Source organism: Gobio gobio (genome assembly GCF_949357685.1).
Source record: "Gobio gobio genome assembly, chromosome: 8".
Lineage (NCBI taxonomy): Eukaryota > Metazoa > Chordata > Actinopteri > Cypriniformes > Gobionidae > Gobio > Gobio gobio.
The window spans coordinates 13,813,667-13,830,032 of NC_137114.1; the positions used below are offsets into that span (position 1 = coordinate 13,813,667).

A 16,366-nucleotide genomic window follows, 5' to 3' on the forward strand; every position below is an offset into this window, starting at 1 on the left:
GAGCACTTAAAACATCAAAAGCAACCTTAAAGCAAGAGCTACCGACCTCCATAGGGAGAAGCAGCAATTCCACCATCAGGACCACATGTTGAGTCACAGCAACCACAAACTTGGTCATTTCCATCAGCAGCAAACCACCTGCAACAAGACAAAGCACTTTCAACATGAGCAAAGTCAGCTTTTTAAAAAAAGAATAAGTGCAACGTACCCATTGGCAAAGGAACAGGATTTGCGCTGAGCGTCACTGGGTGCAGAAGCAATAGTTGCCTTCAGAACACATGTTATGTAGATCTACAAGGGATGACAGACAAGTCAGAAAACCAAAGCAGATGGGAAGAGAAGTCGAATTAACTCTTGTGGTACATACAGAAGGACTGGTGCTCTCCTGGAACATGAATGCCTCCAGCTGGAACTGGATCTTGTCAACCTGGGACCGAGGCATGAAGCGGGAGCTGGAAGCTGTAGCCTTGGCATCCACAAAGCACCTGACGACAAAGTCACCACAAAGAGCAACTCATGAATGTTTAAAAAGAGCAAACAAAACAGTCCTATAGCATCAAGAGCCATGACCTTACCCATGATTCTCAATGAAGGAATATCTCGGAAGGGAGTTCACGTCAGGCACCTGAGTGGCCACACAGCTGTCCACAAACACACGCAGAGGCACATGATTGTACTGCTTCACAGATGCCTCGATGTTAATAACGCCACCCAGGAAATAGGAGTATGAAGGCCTCTGGTAGGACCAATCGTCTACAAAAGAGAAGGAACACCCTAGGAAGAGCCACATTTGCAAGGTCGAAGGTCCAAAGAAAGTGCACTTACCCAGCATGAGCTTCAGGGAGAACATCAAGACTTCTTCACCAACCTTGGTTGAGGCATAAGGGACCCATGTTGGCCTCAAGGCATCACTGCTTACATTGTGTAGCCTGTGGTTCATGAAAGTACCCATTAAATGGTCTCCCAGTTGCACAAGCAGTGAAAGTCACAGAGGTCACTTACCTTTGATAGTGGCATTGAACGCCAACAATTGCACCATCGGCCCGGGTAATCGGAGTACCTGCAAGAGCCTCAGGGGTGTAGGTAAGAGAGAAGGTGTAGACAAGCTCATCCTCATTCATCTGTAAGAGATTGTAGTTAAAACAAGACAGTTCCTCATGAAGGTGTAATCATTATTATGAATGAGAGAAAGTGCATTGTGCAATACGGTGGACAAACACTTCAAGCAGGAGAAAACAACTGCAGAGCTTAAAACATGCATTGGTATGAACGGGCCTTAAGAAATGTTTATGCCAGCTGCCCTGGCATTGCAAATACAACATACAACAGCAGTGTGAACTGACGGTCCTTGAAGAGGACTTTGGATATCCTCAATTTGAACAAACAACCGATTAAGATTTAGGAGTTCTTACCATCTGCACGCTGTTGCAGTCCTGTAATTCATACTCAAAGATGAGCACCCTAGACTCAGAGTCCTGACCAGCAACAGGACATCCACCTAAAGACAGACCAGTTGGCTGGATCAACTGACCATTGCTAAACAAGTCCTGCTGGACTTCTACAAGAACCCGGTTCTCTCCGCATTGAACCGCTACGCTGCTGGGAGTCACGGGTTGCCTCAACTGGAAGTCCACCGCCAACTCGCTCTGCACCTCGGGAACGACCGGATACCTCCAATCCAAAGGCTTCACTGGACCCTGCAACAGCTGCTTCTCCTGAAGGCCAAAAGGCTCCTGTGCAAGGCCTCTGGAGGCAGGACCCAAAGGACTCTGAAATGGAGAAGCCGCTTGCAAAGGATTCCAGAGCTCTGGAGCAGAAAAGGCAGGACTTCTGAAATCTGGATCTGATTTTTGCACCATGCTTCTTGGACTTTGACTGTGCATCAAACTTCCCCACGCATCAGGCAGATCAAACACAACAATCACAACCACCACTAACACACCTCTCAGAAGCTCCATCCTAGCAAACTTTGACACAAATGCCACAACACACACCAGTGCTTGGCTTTGCCATTTTGTACAGCTTTGAATGAAGGTGGCTCATCCCCTTTTAGTTGAATTGATTGCCTTTGATTCTCCTCTGGACCTGTAGAGTTTATATGCATCTCTGGGACCCACAGCTCTGCACAATTTGTATGTCTCTCTTATCTGACAAATTGAGGGGGACATTTACATGACACCATTTTCAAATGAAACTTTAAATGCATTGTGTTCATTTACACAACAACAGTGCTTTGTGGGCCTTAAAAATGCAAACTTTTAAAAACAGGGTTTCAAAGTTTTTGAAAATGAGACCATTATTGTCTCCATGTAAACTACAAAAACATGAATTTGTGAAAACTGTGACATCATGCGCATGCATATTGCGTGTTTAGTCTATAGGCACGTAGTGTTTCTTTGCAAAGTGTCATCGCCATCTACTGGATTCTCTGCAGAGATTCTCCTAGAGATTTAATCAGATCAAGATACGTCATATTTGCACAGTCTAATCTAAAGGCCTTGGTGATGTTTTCCCTGAAGGTCGTGTCAGTGGCGGCCTCACAAAGTTCGATGGTTCGCCATGACACAGGAAGCTGTTGTAAGTCGGGCATACAATGTCCGATCTGCCCCAAACTTCAGATGTTTGATAAGAGTCCTGGCCTGAAGACATCTACATATGAGTTTCAGAATTAGGCATGGCAAAATGGCTCGATAGCGCCACCTACAACATTTCAACGAAGTGCCCCTCCCGCTACGTTTCACGTACAGGTATGAAATTCGGTACACAGCCCAATACCTACAAAAAATCTCCTGCTACAAAATCAACGACACAGAGGGAAGATAGTGAGGGAAGGGCATGAAAAAGTGAATTGAAACACAGTCATTCATTTTTGTCCACTTGCCCTCAGCTTCTTATTCTTGAACATCAGCAGTTTATGCAACTGGCCACAGACCTACGTTTTGTCAAATTTTCCACCAAAATGTCTCTAGGAAAAATGTGTGATACAAAGAGCAAGAAGAGTTAACAGGACTAAGACTTAAGTTAATGATGGGACACTAAAATGGACAAATATAATAGTAGACCCCATTTTGAAATGTGTATTTCACAAACCTAATACACCAACAGTTAGCTCTTCAAACCAGTTAAATATAATTCAAATGGGATGCATTTCCTTGACAGCATGGATACTAGTCAAATTGCCTTCCACGTTCTGTTTTTAATGGTGCAGCAACAACAAGCACAGACAGTTAAACAAAGTAGCTTATTTTGTCCAAATCTACAGAAGCGACATGGTTTAGACCAGTTAATGTCACACTCTGGAAACGGTTTATAAAGACCCCTTTCATGAGTGAAGGTTAAAAGTCAAAAAAGTTTAAAACATTTTAGACCGCATTTACACCTGTATTTAGCATAGTCCACTTGTGATTGGACTGATAAACGCTTTAGTACCAGGTGTAAACAGGCCCTCAGACAGCAACTCAGGTGTGATACACCAGTTAAGGGACTAAACCAGCTTTTATTAAAGCACCAGTCTACTTTTCAATAAACATTGGGGCTAGCCTAAAGAAAAAAGGCTGGTCACAATTTGGGATTAAAAAGGACAATGCAGGTTGATACTGATTTCATTGCAGATGCAATGCTGTACTTGCATGACTTCGGGGGGCTTTCAAATAGCATTAGCAAAAAACAGAGGGACTTGGCATGCTTGAATATCAGTACAAGCAGTTATGTTAGTCCAGCCATAAAGCCACAAGTAGAGACCAAAACAGATTCCATTAAGAACAGGGACCCAGGTTAGCAACTGGAACTTGGCAAATAGGTCAGGTTTGGGCAGAAACTTGGCTTGTTTAGTTCAAGTCAAGCATAACCTTGAAGCAAAAAAAGGGAACTCTGGTTTAGTAGTGTAGCCCAATAAATCAAACTGAGAACAGTCATGAAAGATCAATACCAAAGAGACAGTTGAGTTAAGAAGTTTATTAAAACTACTAAAGTCACATGACCAGGTTAACTTCTCCACTAGACACCACAGTTTGCCCACTAGAGATGGTCTTGACGTTAGCATCTCTTCCTGGAAAAGAAGTGGTAGAATCGTGAGGCATTTAAAAACCAAATTCTCATGGTTCCTGAAGTCAGTTTACAACAAGCACTCACTTTTCCTAGTGCAGCTTTGCTCACAGGAGCCAGAAGAGGGATGGCACACTGCTGTACTACAGTGGATGAAGATCTAACAGAGGGGGGAAAGGGATAAGCCACGGAAAGAAAAACAACACCTAATATTAAGGATTCAGGTAAGGCTGCAGAGCATACGGTTTCCTGTAGAGGAGCCAGTGATGCTGGATCCACAAATGTGAACATCTTCACAACAAAGCGCTTGTAGTGGGTTGGGAACTGAAGACCAGAAGATCCAGCCACCGGAACCAATGAGGTCAGGTAACGGTCATCCTGGTAAGGGCATCTGAAAGGTAAAGAGGCAGTCAGAAGTGCCTTACAGCACACTAGATGGATAAAGACTGGCCTTACTCACCCATCGACCAGAAGGTCCCACTGGGGTAGACTGAGTGGACTGGGGGTTGATGTCGCCCAGCAACGTCCCAGCATTAGGACAATGTTGGGGTCGGTCCTCTCCAAAATGCGCACCTCAACATACACAGGCTCCCGCAGGACTTTTGTGACGGGATAATCAGCATCACCGTAGTAGGACGTGTATGCCTCATCCCCTGAGGAAGAAAACCAGCGTTTAACCAGAAACTGCTGCAACCTGGAGTTTTAGAAAATACTTATGCATACTTGGACAGACACTTACCTTCTGCACAGCCTTTGGTGACACATTGACCATTTGCCAGTCTAAGCTCCACCCTGAGGGGTCCAGAAGCCGCTACTGGTGGAGGTGCAGGAACAGTGTTGACCTCCACAACCAGAGCTTCCACAGAAGTAGCAGAGTACCTACACTGGAAGAGAAGCCTAGACAACAAATAGTGAGCTTGTAGCCTTTGTCAAGGATTCATATTTTTTCTAAATAAAATAAAATGCCTACTCAAAATGGCTGTCCCTTGTGATGGAACCAAGTGGTCCGACACCCACTTCATACGAGGAGGTCATTCGGTTTTCATACACCACATATCCACCGTCCTCCTGCAAATAGTAACTGTTGGCATCCAGGCCATTCCAAGCCATGCAGAACAGAACCACAAGCAGCTACTCACCATCATGCTTGTGCCACATGCAGTGACAGGGAACTGGTATATAGCAAAGGAAGGTGTGGATCCCACAGGACTGCAAGGTGGGTCGTTTCCACCCAGGAGACGGACTGAATCCAGGCTCAAGCGAGGTAGTGTAACATCTCTTGCCACCACTACCACAAACTGACCATCTCTTATACACTGGACAGTCACTGGAACAAGGTACAAGAGCAGGTTATTACTGAGGAGTGGTTTAACATGAACACCTTTGCATTGACTCACTCTTACCTGCCTTCCCATAGAAACACTGCTGTCCGTTAAAGCAGCAGTTGATAGCTTCACACTCAGCACCACTGATACCAGGTGGGCCACATTGGATCTGCTCATAATCAGCTACAGCACATTTGTCAAGGGGCTCTGCCTGCGCCACTGGCTGCTTAGACTGAACCTGCTGATGAAACTGTTGACTAGCTTGTTGTTGAACCTGCTGAGGAAACTGTTGACTAGCTTGTTGTTGAACCTGCTGAGGAAACTGTTGACTAGCTTGTTGTTGAACCTGCTGAGGAAACTGTTGACTAGCTTGTTGTTGAACCTGCTGAGGAAACTGTTGACTAGCTTGTTGTTGAACCTTCTGAGGAAACTGTTGACTAGCTTGTTGTTGAACCTTCTGAGGAAACTGTTGACTAGCTTGTTGTTGAACCTTCTGAGGAAACTGTTGACTAGCTTGTTGTTGAACCTTCTGAGGAAACTGTTGACTAGCTAGCTGTTGAACCTTCAGAGGAAACTGTTGACTAGCTTGTTGTTGAACCTTCAGAGGAAACTGTTGACTAGCTAGCTGTTGAACCTTCAGAGGAAACTGTTGACTAGCTTGTTGTTGAACCTTCAGAGGAAACTGTTGAACCTTCTGAGGAAACTGTTGACTAGCTTGTTGTTGAACCTTCTTGACTAGCTTGTTGTTGAACCTGCTGAGGAAACTGGGGCAAATTACTCCACTGTGGAACAGCATGACAAAAAGCACAAAACCACACACAAAGTGCCAGCGATTGAACAGCACACCAGCTTCCTGCCATTGTTCAACAGCTAGTCACACTGTTGAGATGATGCCCTTTGGTCTTTTTGTATTCTACAGATTTTGGCTAATTAACGATAATCCCTCCCTCTTCATGAACAGTCATGATTCTCCAGACTTGCCCAAATGGGAGCTTATGCTACCAGAAAATTCTCATCAAAATGATACGCATGTGATGTAGGCCTATATTGACTCCAATTAGTCAGATTTGTCATATTGAAGACAAATAAAAAGGTTCATGCTCAGGTTTGCTACTGGAGCTTGCCCAAAGTACTTTGGGTAGATGTTTGGTGCATTCCGCTTTGCTTGTAGACTAGCATTACTACTTTTACAATATCTTTATATGGCAGAAATAGTAAGAGTAGTCTGTAGTTCCAAATTTAGCAACACACTCACAAACCTCCCTAAGCACTTCCCCTCGGGGCAATCCCTGTCGCCAGTTTGAAGTGTTCCACAAGTGGACAAGAGAGGTTTATGTGGACAGACCCTCGACTCCTTAGACAGAGGGGACCAGTCTACTCATATATACTTTAATTACAAAATAAATGTAACTGTAATCAGTTACTTATGAAAATGTTAATTATTACAAAGGGGGTTACATCTGAATATTTTCTGTAAAAAGCTAGGATATGTTGAATAATATGAATTTGTTGCTTTGCCTGTGCAGGATGCCTCTTGCCATTTACAGTGTTTTTTTTTTATATACAATTGCTAGGACCCATTTCTCAATACTTAGGTCACTTTTTCAAAACTCTTCACACAGTTCTCCTAACAAACTTTCAGCTCGGCACAGCAGATCATTTCACATTCAAAATGCACTAAAACTACCAAAACACAATTCTTTCCCCTAGCAAAGGTTTTCAACCAACACGCACACACTTTGTCAATCCCCAAACGGACGAGGCGTTTATACTTGACGCACTCGCCGTTGTACTATTCTGTGAAACGACAGAGGGCGACTCGGAGTAATTGTTCTATAAACCATCAGGAAACAGCAGTGAGAGAAGAATGTAGCTACACAGGTGACCATATTTATTTGAATAAACTTCACCAAAAACCACACTACAAAAGAATCGTGTAAAACTCAGTAAACCTTGATTGCTAATCATTAATACGGTGTATGCTTTCGATTTACCCCGAAAGAAAGTGAAATATGACAACCTGCCCCATAGGTGGGGCACATTAACATGACAGCTTGATGTTATCAGATACAATCAAATAAAACAACAAGACAAAATACAAATTAACTTTCAAATAAAATAATGGCATCATTAAAAATATACTAATTTCTTCTGAACATTGACTGTCATTCTTTCCTCAATAGAATAGCATAGTTCTAATAGGGGCACATTGTAACAGTTACAACATGCCCCACCTGTGCAACTGGGATTTAAACCCGTCTAGTGTCTTCTGCTGGTTAGAGCAGCATTAAAAGAACTCTCAACTTGGTCTTATTTTCAATAAACTTAAGAAATGTACGTCTGTTATGTTAAATGTTCAGTGAGAGCGTCCAAAGAATTATTAATTGGTGCAGTTTCTCTAAATAATGTTGATATGGCAACTAGTAAATACATTAGGTTTCATCATCCCGGCATGTGTGGAAAGTTAACCTGTTACAACTAGCCCCGCGTTTAAATTCCAGACGGAGAAAAATAATAACTTCTGTACCTCTGCAAGTCACATAGCATGCAGCCATAGGGTTTCAGACTAAATGGGACTTGCAAAGGTACAGTCAGTTCCACCACATTTGCAGAATAAGGCACTCTTTCCAGGTCAAAAGCAAAGTGACAAGTCAGATACAAGCAAGGATTGATGTCAGTTTTATTGAGAAACTTTCTTTTGCCCTTGAACAATTACAGGACCAAGTGTGGCCTTGCCTTCCCACTGAACACCTAGAGAGAAGAAAAAGAGCAAAGTTAGGAGCACTTAAAACATCAAAAGCAACCTTAAAGCAAGAGCTACCGACCTCCATAGGGAGAAGCAGCAATTCCACCATCAGGACCACATGTTGAGTCACAGCAACCACAAACTTGGTCATTTCCATCAGCAGCAAACCACCTGCAACAAGACAAAGCACTTTCAACATGAGCAAAGTCAGCTTTTTAAAAAAAGAATAAGTGCAACGTACCCATTGGCAAAGGAACAGGATTTGCGCTGAGCGTCACTGGGTGCAGAAGCAATAGTTGCCTTCAGAACACATGTTATGTAGATCTACAAGGGATGACAGACAAGTCAGAAAACCAAAGCAGATGGGAAGAGAAGTCGAATTAACTCTTGTGGTACATACAGAAGGACTGGTGCTCTCCTGGAACATGAATGCCTCCAGCTGGAACTGGATCTTGTCAACCTGGGACCGAGGCATGAAGCGGGAGCTGGAAGCTGTAGCCTTGGCATCCACAAAGCACCTGACGACAAAGTCACCACAAAGAGCAACTCATGAATGTTTAAAAAGAGCAAACAAAACAGTCCTATAGCATCAAGAGCCATGACCTTACCCATGATTCTCAATGAAGGAATATCTCGGAAGGGAGTTCACGTCAGGCACCTGAGTGGCCACACAGCTGTCCACAAACACACGCAGAGGCACATGATTGTACTGCTTCACAGATGCCTCGATGTTAATAACGCCACCCAGGAAATAGGAGTATGAAGGCCTCTGGTAGGACCAATCGTCTACAAAAGAGAAGGAACACCCTAGGAAGAGCCACATTTGCAAGGTCGAAGGTCCAAAGAAAGTGCACTTACCCAGCATGAGCTTCAGGGAGAACATCAAGACTTCTTCACCAACCTTGGTTGAGGCATAAGGGACCCATGTTGGCCTCAAGGCATCACTGCTTACATTGTGTAGCCTGTGGTTCATGAAAGTACCCATTAAATGGTCTCCCAGTTGCACAAGCAGTGAAAGTCACAGAGGTCACTTACCTTTGATAGTGGCATTGAACGCCAACAATTGCACCATCGGCCCGGGTAATCGGAGTACCTGCAAGAGCCTCAGGGGTGTAGGTAAGAGAGAAGGTGTAGACAAGCTCATCCTCATTCATCTGTAAGAGATTGTAGTTAAAACAAGACAGTTCCTCATGAAGGTGTAATCATTATTATGAATGAGAGAAAGTGCATTGTGCAATACGGTGGACAAACACTTCAAGCAGGAGAAAACAACTGCAGAGCTTAAAACATGCATTGGTATGAACGGGCCTTAAGAAATGTTTATGCCAGCTGCCCTGGCATTGCAAATACAACATACAACAGCAGTGTGAACTGACGGTCCTTGAAGAGGACTTTGGATATCCTCAATTTGAACAAACAACCGATTAAGATTTAGGAGTTCTTACCATCTGCACGCTGTTGCAGTCCTGTAATTCATACTCAAAGATGAGCACCCTAGACTCAGAGTCCTGACCAGCAACAGGACATCCACCTAAAGACAGACCAGTTGGCTGGATCAACTGACCATTGCTAAACAAGTCCTGCTGGACTTCTACAAGAACCCGGTTCTCTCCGCATTGAACCGCTACGCTGCTGGGAGTCACGGGTTGCCTCAACTGGAAGTCCACCGCCAACTCGCTCTGCACCTCGGGAACGACCGGATACCTCCAATCCAAAGGCTTCACTGGACCCTGCAACAGCTGCTTCTCCTGAAGGCCAAAAGGCTCCTGTGCAAGGCCTCTGGAGGCAGGACCCAAAGGACTCTGAAATGGAGAAGCCGCTTGCAAAGGATTCCAGAGCTCTGGAGCAGAAAAGGCAGGACTTCTGAAATCTGGATCTGATTTTTGCACCATGCTTCTTGGACTTTGACTGTGCATCAAACTTCCCCACGCATCAGGCAGATCAAACACAACAATCACAACCACCACTAACACACCTCTCAGAAGCTCCATCCTAGCAAACTTTGACACAAATGCCACAACACACACCAGTGCTTGGCTTTGCCATTTTGTACAGCTTTGAATGAAGGTGGCTCATCCCCTTTTAGTTGAATTGATTGCCTTTGATTCTCCTCTGGACCTGTAGAGTTTATATGCATCTCTGGGACCCACAGCTCTGCACAATTTGTATGTCTCTCTTATCTGACAAATTGAGGGGGACATTTACATGACACCATTTTCAAATGAAACTTTAAATGCATTGTGTTCATTTACACAACAACAGTGCTTTGTGGGCCTTAAAAATGCAAACTTTTAAAAACAGGGTTTCAAAGTTTTTGAAAATGAGACCATTATTGTCTCCATGTAAACTACAAAAACATGAATTTGTGAAAACTGTGACATCATGCGCATGCATATTGCGTGTTTAGTCTATAGGCATGTAGTGTTTCTTTGCAAAGTGTCATCGCCATCTACTGGATTCTCTGCAGAGATTCTCCTAGAGATTTAATCAGATCAAGATACGTCATATTTGCACAGTCTAATCTAAAGGCCTTGGTGATGTTTTCCCTGAAGGTCGTGTCAGTGGCGGCCTCACAAAGTTCGATGGTTCGCCATGACACAGGAAGCTGTTGTAAGTCGGGCATACAATGTCCGATCTGCCCCAAACTTCAGATGTTTGATAAGAGTCCTGGCCTGAAGACATCTACATATGAGTTTCAGAATTAGGCATGGCAAAATGGCTCGATAGCGCCACCTACAACATTTCAACGAAGTGCCCCTCCCGCTACGTTTCACGTACAGGTATGAAATTCGGTACACAGCCCAATACCTACAAAAAATCTCCTGCTACAAAATCAACGACACAGAGGGAAGATAGTGAGGGAAGGGCATGAAAAAGTGAATTGAAACACAGTCATTCATTTTTGTCCACTTGCCCTCAGCTTCTTATTCTTGAACATCAGCAGTTTATGCAACTGGCCACAGACCTACGTTTTGTCAAATTTTCCACCAAAATGTCTCTAGGAAAAATGTGTGATACAAAGAGCAAGAAGAGTTAACAGGACTAAGACTTAAGTTAATGATGGGACACTAAAATGGACAAATATAATAGTAGACCCCATTTTGAAATGTGTATTTCACAAACCTAATACACCAACAGTTAGCTCTTCAAACCAGTTAAATATAATTCAAATGGGATGCATTTCCTTGACAGCATGGATACTAGTCAAATTGCCTTCCACGTTCTGTTTTTAATGGTGCAGCAACAACAAGCACAGACAGTTAAACAAAGTAGCTTATTTTGTCCAAATCTACAGAAGCGACATGGTTTAGACCAGTTAATGTCACACTCTGGAAACGGTTTATAAAGACCCCTTTCATGAGTGAAGGTTAAAAGTCAAAAAAAGTTTAAAACATTTTAGACCGCATTTACACCTGTATTTAGCATAGTCCACTTGTGATTGGACTGATAAACGCTTTAGTACCAGGTGTAAACAGGCCCTCAGACAGCAACTCAGGTGTGATACACCAGTTAAGGGACTAAACCAGCTTTTATTAAAGCACCAGTCTACTTTTCAATAAACATTGGGGCTAGCCTAAAGAAAAAAGGCTGGTCACAATTTGGGATTAAAAAGGACAATGCAGGTTGATACTGATTTCATTGCAGATGCAATGCTGTACTTGCATGACTTCGGGGGGCTTTCAAATAGCATTAGCAAAAAACAGAGGGACTTGGCATGCTTGAATATCAGTACAAGCAGTTATGTTAGTCCAGCCATAAAGCCACAAGTAGAGACCAAAACAGATTCCATTAAGAACAGGGACCCAGGTTAGCAACTGGAACTTGGCAAATAGGTCAGGTTTGGGCAGAAACTTGGCTTGTTTAGTTCAAGTCAAGCATAACCTTGAAGCAAAAAAAGGGAACTCTGGTTTAGTAGTGTAGCCCAATAAATCAAACTGAGAACAGTCATGAAAGATCAATACCAAAGAGACAGTTGAGTTAAGAAGTTTATTAAAACTACTAAAGTCACATGACCAGGTTAACTTCTCCACTAGACACCACAGTTTGCCCACTAGAGATGGTCTTGACGTTAGCATCTCTTCCTGGAAAAGAAGTGGTAGAATCGTGAGGCATTTAAAAACCAAATTCTCATGGTTCCTGAAGTCAGTTTACAACAAGCACTCACTTTTCCTAGTGCAGCTTTGCTCACAGGAGCCAGAAGAGGGATGGCACACTGCTGTACTACAGTGGATGAAGATCTAACAGAGGGGGGAAAGGGATAAGCCACGGAAAGAAAAACAACACCTAATATTAAGGATTCAGGTAAGGCTGCAGAGCATACGGTTTCCTGTAGAGGAGCCAGTGATGCTGGATCCACAAATGTGAACATCTTCACAACAAAGCGCTTGTAGTGTGTTGGGAACTGAAGACCAGAAGATCCAGCCACCGGAACCAATGAGGTCAGGTAACGGTCATCCTGGTAAGGGCATCTGAAAGGTAAAGAGGCAGTCAGAAGTGCCTTACAGCACACTAGATGGATAAAGACTGGCCTTACTCACCCATCGACCAGAAGGTCCCACTGGGGTAGACTGAGTGGACTGGGGGTTGATGTCGCCCAGCAACGTCCCAGCATTAGGACAATGTTGGGGTCGGTCCTCTCCAAAATGCGCACCTCAACATACACAGGCTCCCGCAGGACTTTTGTGACGGGATAATCAGCATCACCGTAGTAGGACGTGTATGCCTCATCCCCTGAGGAAGAAAACCAGCGTTTAACCAGAAACTGCTGCAACCTGGAGTTTTAGAAAATACTTATGCATACTTGGACAGACACTTACCTTCTGCACAGCCTTTGGTGACACATTGACCATTTGCCAGTCTAAGCTCCACCCTGAGGGGTCCAGAAGCCGCTACTGGTGGAGGTGCAGGAACAGTGTTGACCTCCACAACCAGAGCTTCCACAGAAGTAGCAGAGTACCTACACTGGAAGAGAAGCCTAGACAACAAATAGTGAGCTTGTAGCCTTTGTCAAGGATTCATATTTTTTCTAAATAAAATAAAATGCCTACTCAAAATGGCTGTCCCTTGTGATGGAACCAAGTGGTCCGACACCCACTTCATACGAGGAGGTCATTCGGTTTTCATACACCACATATCCACCGTCCTCCTGCAAATAGTAACTGTTGGCATCCAGGCCATTCCAAGCCATGCAGAACAGAACCACAAGCAGCTACTCACCATCATGCTTGTGCCACATGCAGTGACAGGGAACTGGTATATAGCAAAGGAAGGTGTGGATCCCACAGGACTGCAAGGTGGGTCGTTTCCACCCAGGAGACGGACTGAATCCAGGCTCAAGCGAGGTAGTGTAACATCTCTTGCCACCACTACCACAAACTGACCATCTCTTATACACTGGACAGTCACTGGAACAAGGTACAAGAGCAGGTTATTACTGAGGAGTGGTTTAACATGAACACCTTTGCATTGACTCACTCTTACCTGCCTTCCCATAGAAACACTGCTGTCCGTTAAAGCAGCAGTTGATAGCTTCACACTCAGCACCACTGATACCAGGTGGGCCACATTGGATCTGCTCATAATCAGCTACAGCACATTTGTCAAGGGGCTCTGCCTGCGCCACTGGCTGCTTAGACTGAACCTGCTGATGAAACTGTTGACTAGCTTGTTGTTGAACCTGCTGAGGAAACTGTTGACTAGCTTGTTGTTGAACCTGCTGAGGAAACTGTTGACTAGCTTGTTGTTGAACCTGCTGAGGAAACTGTTGACTAGCTTGTTGTTGAACCTGCTGAGGAAACTGTTGACTAGCTTGTTGTTGAACCTTCTGAGGAAACTGTTGACTAGCTTGTTGTTGAACCTTCTGAGGAAACTGTTGACTAGCTTGTTGTTGAACCTTCTGAGGAAACTGTTGACTAGCTAGCTGTTGAACCTTCAGAGGAAACTGTTGACTAGCTTGTTGTTGAACCTTCAGAGGAAACTGTTGACTAGCTAGCTGTTGAACCTTCAGAGGAAACTGTTGACTAGCTTGTTGTTGAACCTTCAGAGGAAACTGTTGAACCTTCTGAGGAAACTGTTGACTAGCTTGTTGTTGAACCTGCTGAGGAAACTGGGGCAAATTACTCCACTGTGGAACAGCATGACAAAAAGCACAAAACCACACACAAAGTGCCAGCGATTGAACAGCACACCAGCTTCCTGCCATTGTTCAACAGCTAGTCACACTGTTGAGATGATGCCCTTTGGTCTTTTTGTATTCTACAGATTTTGGCTAATTAACGATAATCCCTCCCTCTTCATGAACAGTCATGATTCTCCAGACTTGCCCAAATGGGAGCTTATGCTACCAGAAAATTCTCATCAAAATGATACGCATGTGATGTAGGCCTATATTGACTCCAATTAGTCAGATTTGTCATATTGAAGACAAATAAAAAGGTTCATGCTCAGGTTTGCTACTGGAGCTTGCCCAAAGTACTTTGGGTAGATGTTTGGTGCATTCCGCTTTGCTTGTAGACTAGCATTACTACTTTTACAATATCTTTATATGGCAGAAATAGTAAGAGTAGTCTGTAGTTCCAAATTTAGCAACACACTCACAAACCTCCCTAAGCACTTCCCCTCGGGGCAATCCCTGTCGCCAGTTTGAAGTGTTCCACAAGTGGACAAGAGAGGTTTATGTGGACAGACCCTCGACTCCTTAGACAGAGGGGACCAGTCTACACTGCATGAAAAGTGGGATTTTCGTCAGTATGTGACACTGTAGATTGCCGTGAAACTTCAGGTTTACGACTGTGCACGGCAATTTGCAGGCAACACCGAAAACTGCCGTAAATTGTGGTAAATTGACGTGGGCCTTGCTTGGCAGTTGTCCCCCCATGACCCCCCCCTCCCCTTAATTCTAGGGGAGGCTTTATCATGTAAATGAACATGCTGTGAGCTACACAAATGCAAATCAGAGTAGCAGCAGGGGGAGTTTTATCTAGGTTCTGAATTTTTTTGACTAAAACAAGTTTAAAGTTTAAGTTAAAATGTTATCTTAAATTTAAGTAAAATGTACTCGTTTTAGTACACATTACTAAATTTTTAGGGCAACCAGTTTGCTCCAATTTTTTAAGTAGATTCAACTTGTCCGGGCTCACAGTGTAGATTAATTACTCTGTATGTCATTAGCAATAACCAATGTTATGTAAAAAAAAAAAAAAAATACAGGACAGCAGTTCATGTCTTCAACCTTTAGAGAGGTTATGTGATGCAACAAGACAATGAACCAAAGCACACAAATAAATCAAGTAAAGCATACAGTTTACATACCAACATTAATTTTTCCACCCTGCACTGTGAATGATTTTTTAAATGGCTATTAATCATAAATGTGAAAAGTACAAGTTTGTGTGTTTATAGTTAAGTCAGATTGTGTTTTTCTGTAATTGTCATTTAAATTGAGCTCACACCACATTTTATGAATTATCAATGCAGATTTTCAAGAGGTGGTTTCCTGGACAGGGTTTAAATTATGCCAAGAGTAGGCCTTAATCTAGTTAATCGTGAGTTAAAAAATTGTTGCCTGGAACAAAGATTAAGCACAGATTACTAACACCTGGACTATGAGTCCTGAACTAAAATAAACTGGATTCATTTACAGTTTTATCTAATTGCTTACACACAATTTCTGAAAATATTGCTCCATTTCTTGTAACTCTACACACAAAACATCAGACATCTCTTGCAAAAGCAACACTTTGTGCAAAACTATTTTAACTATTTCCAAAAATGTTGTTTTTGCATATATCTAACTACACAATGCACAACTGGGTGGCATTTATAGTGAATCGAAAGTTATCCAGGGATAATGTCATGATGTAGTGTGTGTGTGTGTGTGTGTGTGTGTGTGTGTGTCCGTGACTCTTTAGCTCTGCACGCCTGCATGAGCTCGGGTGTTTTCGAAAAGAATCGGTACAGCGTTATAAATATGATCAAACTACAGACTCTACAGAGATATGACGGATGCAACACTACTCTATAGGTACTCAAGATTAACATGGAATTTACAGTTGAACTGAAATCAACTGAACTGAATCAACACTGAAGTCACTTGAGCTGAATATTGACACTATATTGGCTTGTTAGAGCCGGTTTACAGCAGAATTTGTTTTGAACTTGTTACTGAAGCTGCTATGAAACAATATATTTTGTTGTATGCATATTCTTTCTTTCTCAAACCTTAGTTTTGATTTCTAAGTGATCAATTTAT

At 43.2% G+C, this 16,366-nt stretch overlaps 1 protein-coding gene across 1 annotated transcript in view; it reads right to left on the reverse strand.

The window, feature by feature from the left end:
• LOC307130285 (uncharacterized protein) overlaps positions 1–16,366 on the reverse strand; it is a gene marked incomplete at both ends in the record, with an annotated part of 28,816 nt that overhangs the window by 12,229 nt on the left and 221 nt on the right. Inside the window, 14 exons of the mRNA XM_079823254.1 lie at positions 4,132–4,204; positions 4,288–4,435; positions 4,505–4,697; positions 4,784–4,941; positions 5,015–5,112; positions 5,184–5,371; positions 5,448–5,630; positions 12,281–12,353; positions 12,437–12,584; positions 12,654–12,846; positions 12,933–13,090; positions 13,164–13,261; positions 13,333–13,520; positions 13,597–13,756. Of these exons, the coding sequence (XP_079679380.1) occupies positions 4,132–4,204; positions 4,288–4,435; positions 4,505–4,697; positions 4,784–4,941; positions 5,015–5,112; positions 5,184–5,371; positions 5,448–5,630; positions 12,281–12,353; positions 12,437–12,584; positions 12,654–12,846; positions 12,933–13,090; positions 13,164–13,261; positions 13,333–13,520; positions 13,597–13,756 (2,059 nt within the window). The remainder of the gene's footprint in view (positions 1–4,131; positions 4,205–4,287; positions 4,436–4,504; positions 4,698–4,783; positions 4,942–5,014; positions 5,113–5,183; positions 5,372–5,447; positions 5,631–12,280; positions 12,354–12,436; positions 12,585–12,653; positions 12,847–12,932; positions 13,091–13,163; positions 13,262–13,332; positions 13,521–13,596; positions 13,757–16,366) is intronic.